Source organism: Sander lucioperca, chromosome 17 (genome assembly GCF_008315115.2).
Source record: "Sander lucioperca isolate FBNREF2018 chromosome 17, SLUC_FBN_1.2, whole genome shotgun sequence".
In the NCBI taxonomy this organism is placed as follows: domain Eukaryota; kingdom Metazoa; phylum Chordata; class Actinopteri; order Perciformes; family Percidae; genus Sander; species Sander lucioperca.
The window spans coordinates 137,501-145,000 of record NC_050189.1 but is presented as its reverse complement, the minus strand read 5'-3'; the positions used below and the strand labels follow the sequence as shown (position 1 = coordinate 145,000).

The 7,500-nt window shown below is 44.9% G+C and overlaps 2 protein-coding genes across 7 annotated transcripts in view; both read right to left on the bottom strand.

The window, feature by feature from the left end:
* Positions 1-7,131, bottom strand: part of znhit1 (zinc finger, HIT-type containing 1) — an 18,597-nt gene extending 11,466 nt beyond the window's left edge. For 2 of the 6 annotated variants that reach the window (XM_035994302.1, XM_035994301.1), the window contains exons 1-4: positions 7,018-7,130; positions 5,938-6,035; positions 5,681-5,756; positions 5,277-5,356 (exon numbers count right to left, since the gene is read on the bottom strand). In XM_035994302.1, the coding sequence (XP_035850195.1) occupies positions 5,277-5,356; positions 5,681-5,756; positions 5,938-6,035; positions 7,018-7,042 (279 nt within the window). In that variant the 5' untranslated portion in view covers positions 7,043-7,130. Of the gene's footprint in view, positions 1-2,666; positions 2,790-3,349; positions 3,520-5,276; positions 5,357-5,680; positions 5,757-5,937; positions 6,036-7,017 lie in introns of those variants that run through there. The other 4 variants (XM_035994300.1, XM_035994299.1, XM_035994303.1 and 1 more) reach the window with 3 other exon arrangements.
* The window catches only part of plod3 (procollagen-lysine, 2-oxoglutarate 5-dioxygenase 3), a 38,097-nt gene that overhangs the window by 7,860 nt on the left and 22,737 nt on the right, over positions 1-7,500 (bottom strand). The gene's annotated exons all lie outside the window — the stretch shown is intronic.

The following is a 7,500-nucleotide window of genomic DNA, read 5'->3' as shown; positions in this document are numbered from 1 at the left end:
TCTCTCTCTCTCTCTCTCTCAGCTGCCTAGACCTCCGTTTGTCTCTGTTTACGTGCAAACGTACAAACTTAAGTTTTCAAAACTCTCCACTCTGGCCGGAGTTTTTAGAAAGACTCGATTTCAGAGGCGAATTTTCCGTTTGAGTGTAAACTAAGGGCACAAACGAAGGTGAAAATGTCTGTTTTTCAAAATGACCATGTACGTGTAAATGATTTTGCTGATTTACCATCAGACCTGTTGTTTTGTCACACAGACCTTCAGCGGGGATATCTTCAAATTACCGCCAGTGTAAATGAACGGAAACAGCCTCTCAGTGAAAGTGTGTGAAGGTGTGTATGTGTGCGTCAGTATCAGCGTCAGAGAACGACAGCTTTCCTCTGTTCCAGTCCAGAGTCACTCTGATCCTCTGAGGCTGCTTCTCAAACGGGAGACCGGTGTCTACAGCCGGTGGAGACCACTATGAGCATAGGCGTCAATTTCGGTGGGGATACCTACCAGATTTCGTCATGAGTCATTTTGTACCCACCATTTTTTTTGAAAACCTCGAGCTCAATTCAGTTAAAACAAAAAAAGTCTATGGCGAGGAAAAAGCTTGTACCTAAACAATGATCAATGATTACCAAATTTCTCTCTCATATTGCTCCTCATAACCACTGAAAACTGTCAAAAAATCGAACCAGAAATGTGGTGATGATTGATCGTTGTTCAGGTACATTAAACCACGTTAAGCTTTTTCACGTTAGGACTTATAAAGCCCATGAGAACCGTGGGGAGTCAACCCACAGCCACTCCGCTGCCCTGCTGAAAACGTGAAGCAGAAACTCTTAATGTCAGATAACGTCCATAATCATTGGAGTTTGGGTTCGATTTTTTGACAGTTTTCAGTGGTTATGAGGAGCAATATGAGAGAGAAATGTGGTAATCATTGATCATTGTTTACGTACATTAAACCACGTTTTTATTCATTAAGCTACAGGACAGCGTCTTTCAAAACATGACCTGCACGAAAGAGAGAAAAAAAAAAAAAATGAATGCGTCTCTGTCCCCAGCACATTTCAAACCAAACTGACGCCCATGACTCTGAGTATTTACCTCTAGCGAAATACACGGTCCATAATCCAGACCGTATGACTCCCTTCCTCTGGACAGACTCTGCTAACACACCCAGCATCCACACATCCACACCACTGCTCCGTCTCCGACCTCCACGTCCCAGCTGTGAGTGCTGATACTCTCCTCCCCATCTCACGCTGGTCAGATCTTCAGACAGGGTGAGTTCTAGACCAGCAGTGTTTGGGTCCAGGATCAGAGGACTGTAGGAGACCATGTCCTTCATCTTGTTCCAGATGTTGAAGCTCAGGTTGCCCAGGTGTTTGGCCTCGTCTATCAGAGCTCCTGAGAGCAGCTGTGGATCATCCAGCAGGGGGCGCTGCTGGACTCTTTCCACTGCAGCCTCGTAGTTGATCAGGAATGAGATGCACGTTCTCACACTCATCTCATAAACTAAGGACGCTTGGTCAGGTGCCTTTGTCGTTGTTATTGACGCTAAAAGTCTCCTTTAGCGCTATAAGTAAACGCGTTTGGTCGGGACTATTGCCGTCCCTTTAACTAGGTAAGATCACACGCTCAGTAGCTAGGTAAGATCACATGATCAGTAGCTAGGTAAGGACTACATGAGCTAGCTAGCTGTTTCTCCAACTTCAGTAGTACAAGGCAGGATTAGCCGGGAGACTTCTTCTAAACGAGGGCGCACTTCCAACTTTGTGTGAATACCTGCAGAACAGGGACATGGAAGTAGTTCTTTTGTAGATTAGGGTGAATTTGTGTGTGTTGTAGCAGTGTTTTGCCATTGAGAACGAGCTAGCATGCTAACGGTTAGCCCCCTAGCCCCCTCGTCTCAGCTAGTGACGTAGAAAGCCGTGCAGATGTTGACCAGCTCACCCAGAGACTGAAGGCAGGACACATTCAGAAACCGTATCTCACTCTAAACAGCATGGAGGGTTATCAAAGTTAGTATGAAGCACCAGAGACACTAAATACCCCAAATCCCAGAAAAAGAGATTGATCTCATAATATGGGACCTTTAACTAAGTAGTGTTGTTGTCTCAACCTAAGAGATTTCTGGCAGGAAGCCCAGAAGGGAAACGTGGCCCGTCTGCCCCTCCCTGCTGCCTCAGTTACTTTAACTTTGAGTATTTGTGTGTTTCAGCCTGCAGCAGAGTACATTTAAAGTATCTCACTTCTTCAGTACTTCAGAGCTCCTTCCTGTACCTATCCTCCCTCAGTGGAAGTCACAGCTTTGTGATAGAAGGTCGATCTTACCGTGAGAGTGTGTGTGTGTGTCGGTGTGTCTCCTCTCTCTGACAACTCAACAGGAAGTACCTGCTCCACCTGTCGGCTCAGATGATGTAATGGAAGCACAGGAGGAGGAGCTCAGGGAACAGGCTGACACACACACACACACACACACACACACACACACACACACACACACACACACACACACACACACACACACACGTTGAGATTTGATCAGATGTTAATGAAGGAAATGACAGCAGAGATCTTTCTTGTTTCTTTAATCAAAGATCAAACACCTGGATTCATTATTTACACAATCACAAACATCTGGAATCAGCTGATGGGGGGGGGGGGGGGAACCCCATGCAGGTTAACCAGATGTTGGCCAGCTTCACAGAGCCAGGCTTTATGCTAAGCTAAGCTAGCTAAGGTAGAGCGGCGAGGCTTCCAGAGGAGACAAACTGCATCAGAGAGTCCACTTCAAACACCTGCAGAAACACAACATATTATCACACACCTGCAGACACACAACATATTATCACACACCTGCAGACACACAACATATTATCACACACCTGCAGACACACAACATATTATCACACACCTGCAGACACACACACACACACACACACACACACACACACACACACACACACAGATATTATCACACACCTGCAGACACACAACCAGATATTATCTCACACATACACAGACCGCAAACAGATATATTGTTGTGTCCTGTGTGTTTTAATATCTTGTAGTGTGTCTGCAGGTGTGTGTGTGTGTGTGTGCCTTGTCTCTGTGTGTGTGTGTGTGTGTGTGTGTACCTTGTCTCTGTGTGTGTGTGTGTGTGTGTACCTTGTCTCTGTGTGTGTGTGTGCCTTGTCTCTGTGTGTGTGTGTGTGTGTGTGTGTGTGTGTGTGTGTGTGTACCTTGTCTCTCTGTGTGTGTGTGTGTGTGTGTGTGTGTGTGTGTGTGTGTGTGTGTGTGTGTGTGTGTGTGTGTGTGTGTGTGGTGTGTGTGTGTGTGTGTGTGTGTGTGTGTGTACCTTGTCTCTCTGTGTGTGTTTAAACACTGTCTGCAGCAGTAGCGCCCCCCACAGGTGCTGCAGGTGTAGTGGGACGGGAAGCCGCAGACGCAGCAGAAGTGACGGGGGGGCAGAGAAGAAGGGGGGGCCGCCGCTGACAGGTAGTTAGGCTCCGCCCGCTCCGACAGGTTCTGCCAATCAGAGGACAGGAAAACAGACTCAGAGAGGCACCTCATTGGCCAGCAAACAGCCAGAAAAACAACCAAATAAGGTCAGATAGAGTCTGGCTAGTCCACACAGCAGAACAACCTGCTCTGGTTGATTGGCATCTCTTTAAACCAATCACAATTGCGGGAACTTGCAAAAATTGCGGGAACTTGCAAAAATTGCGGGAACTTGAAGAAATTGTGGGAACTTGCAAAAATTGCGGGAACTTGCAAAAATTGCGGGAACTTGAAAAAATTGCGGGAACTTGAAAAAAATTGCGGGAACTTGCAAAAATTGCGGGAACTTGCAAAAATTGCGGGAACTTGCAAAAATTGTGGGAACTTGCAAAAATTGCGGGAACTTGCAAAAATTGCGGGAACTTGCAAAAATTGCGGGAACTTGAAAAAATTGCGGGAACTTGCAAAAATTGCGGGAACTTGCAAAAATTGTGGGAACTTGCAAAAATTGCGGGAACTTGCAAAAATTGTGGGAACTTGAAAAAATTGTGGGAACTTGCAAAAATTGCGGGAACTTGAAAAAATTGCGGGAACTTGAAAAAATTGTGGGAACTTGCAAAAATTGCGGAACTTGAAAAAAATTGCGGGAACTTGAAAAAAATTGCGGGAACTTGCAAAAATTGCGGGAACTTACAAAAAAAAAAATTGCGGGAACTTGCAAAAAAAAATTGCGGGAACTTGCAAAAAAAATTTGTGGGAACTTGCAAAAAAAAATTGCGGGAACTTGCAAAAAATTGCGGGAACTTGCAAAAATTGCGGGAACTTGCAAAAATTGCGGGAACTTGCAAAAATTGCGGCAACTTGCAAAAATTGTGGGAATTTGCAAAAATTGCGGGAACTTGCAAAAATTGTGGGAATTTGTAAAAATTGCGGGAACTTGAAAAAATTTGTGGGAACTTGAAAAAACTGGTTCATCGTGGCTTCATCGCAGGGTTTGTAGCTTTTCGATGATGTTCACGTCGCGTAATTACGTCACTTCATAACGTTCTCATGGCAACGGGGAAAACGGCTGCTCTTGTGTGAAGTAAACGCAACATTTTTCAACTTTCTGCTAAGATATGTGTGACTTTTTAGCAACAAAAATGTGGGGATTATGAAATCATGCAAGCCTGCATATTTTGCACGGAAATCGGCAATTTATGCGGCGAAAGTGCGGCGTATTTGAAAAAATGCGGCTCCCCCGCATAAATATGCAGACTTTGGCTGATTATGCATTGAATTATGAGATCACATGATCATGTTTTTCTGGAGGGACTGGGAACTACAGAAGAGAGCCATGAGAACGGATATTATGATCCCACTAACTAACTGTTGTTACAGTCCAGAGCTTTAACGGTCTTTGATCTGGTCGGATTTCAAGTTGCACAAATGACGTATGAAGCTAAAATGAGACTAAGAGGTAATATTCAGAAGGTCTTTATGATAGAGAGAGGGGGGGGGGTGTAATTTAAGGGATTTAAATTAAAGGTTCCAGCTGTTCACACGACTATTAAAAGCCAATACGTTACAATCAGTGGCTAAAGCAACGTCCAATCATAATCCAGCTCTAAAAAGGTACAAAGCGAGGTTTAACAGCTAAAATATGTGTTCGTTGACGTGTGTGTGTGTGTGTGTCTCTGTGTGAGTGTGTGTGTGTGTGTGTGTCTCTGTGTGTGAGTGTGTGTGTGTGTGTGTCTCTGTGTGTGTGTGTGTGTGTGTGTGTGTGTGTGTGTGTCCTTCCTCACCTCCTCCTCCAGCAGCGTGGTGAAGTTCTTCCTGAAGCGCTGCTTGAAGTGATCGCCTCTCGTCTTCCTCTTCTTCTTCTCTGGACGCGCACACACACACACACACACACACACACACACACACACACACACACACACACACACACAGGTCAGAGAAAAGCAACAACCCATAAAAAACAACGCTGAAAAATTGGCTCGTCAGAAAGGTAAAAAACTAGCCGTGTGTGTGTGTGTGTGTCTGTGTCTGTGTGTGTGTGTGTGTGTGTGTGTGTGTACTAGACACAAACTAGGTGGGCCTAAACTGCCATGTGGACCAAATCAGACTGTGGGCGGTCTGGTTTGGCCCGCAGGCCTCAGGTTGGACACCAATGTGATGCGTGGCTGCAGCTGTAGTCAAGGGTTACCGGGTTCCTCGGTCTCGCTGAAGGCTGGCAGGCGGGCAGTAGGACCTGGGGGGGGCAGCGAGGACAGAGGGTCGTCCTGGAAACGGACAACAACAACAACAACAGGCCCTTTAAAAACAACTCCATTACCCAGGCTAGCTTCTATAATACACTGTTGCTGTTGACAACCATGAAACAGGCATTCCATAACATGACATCATCAGCGTGACGTCAGCAGACGACTGACTACAAGTCAGAGGTGGTAGTTGTAGTCCCACCTGGAAGTTGTCTTTCTCCAGAGCTTCCAGCTGGCGAGTCAGTCTCCGCTGTCTGGTGGCCTCATCTAGAACTCTCCTCTGGCCAGCCTCCACCCGGGCTACACACACACACACACACACACAGAGACACACAGAGAGACAGACAGACAGACAGACAGACAGACAGACAGACACACACACACACACACAGAGAGAGAGAGAGACACACACACACACACACACACACACACACACACACACACACAAACACAGACACAAACACAGACACACACACACACACAAAGAGACACGTTAGCTGGAGTTTGCTGAAGTTAAACCAAACTACGTTATAAAAACTCGCAATTTAACGTTTTCACATTCTGGTTACTGACTAAAAACTGATGAAACGTGTCTTACAAAACTTAACGACTTGTTTTAAACTCTGAAGTTGAATTCGGCTGACTGTGGGGCCCAAAACATGACTTATTTTTAATAAAAAATATTCTTTCTTCTCTGAGACCTGTCGCACAGACCTGTCTGCCAACCAAACCGCGTTTAAAACACTCGCAATTTAACGGCTTTACATTTTCTTTATTGACTGAATCATAAGACATGTCATATAACAGTATATATAATAATAACATATACGACTTCTTATGAACTGAAGTTGAATTCGGTTTATTTGGAGACTCAAATAAATAACATGTTAAATATTCCTTCCAGTTATCGCGATGACAGAAACAGCAAAGGGGCCGCTAGCTGCTAGCTGCAGCGAGATCTGGCTCAGAGGAGGGTTTTACTCACACTTTGGCGAGTAATTTATACGCCGAATTTACCGTATTCCCATAACAGTTTATAATATATAACGGCAACTACAAAGACCGCGTTAACGTTCAGAAAACCGGAGCCCCGTTTCAACTTTACGTTTTCGGGAGTTAGCCGCCGCTAACATGTACGAAAACGGACCAGAACAAGTAAACAGAGGCATTTAACGCGCATGCCCAGCTGCTGAGCTGTGGTCTATCAGAGCCGGTGGTGTGTGACGCAGGGCAGACACGTTTTTAAGTTAAATTTGGTTCAGAAATAAGCAGCAGAACTCACCGGAGGCTTTCTTCTCCAGCACCATGTTGTTGGCTTTGTCTCACTTCCTGTCTACGGCAGCCGCGGAGGTACGTGACCAGAGAAGACGAAGTGCGTTTTGCCAATTAAGAAATAATATATTCAGGAATACACAAACGATTAATAAACAACGAACTCTACACACATCTTAGACAAGAGGAGAATGTTTGGTTAATAAAGTTAATTTAAAAACAATATTCTGTAGTATTAGTGAACATGTGTGTGTGTGTGTGTCTCTGTGTGTGTCTCTGTCTGTCTGTCTGTCTGTGTGTGTGTGTGTGTGTCTCTGTGTGTGTGTGTGTGTGTGTGTGTGTGTATGTCTCTGTATGTGTGTGTGTGTGTGTGTGTCTGTGTGTGTGTGTAACTTGATAACATGATAAACCACAGCTGTGAAAGTAAAAGTATTTATTAAAATCTCAAAACTTTATTCGCTCAATCATTAACAAATAATTTAACGCAGTTTGT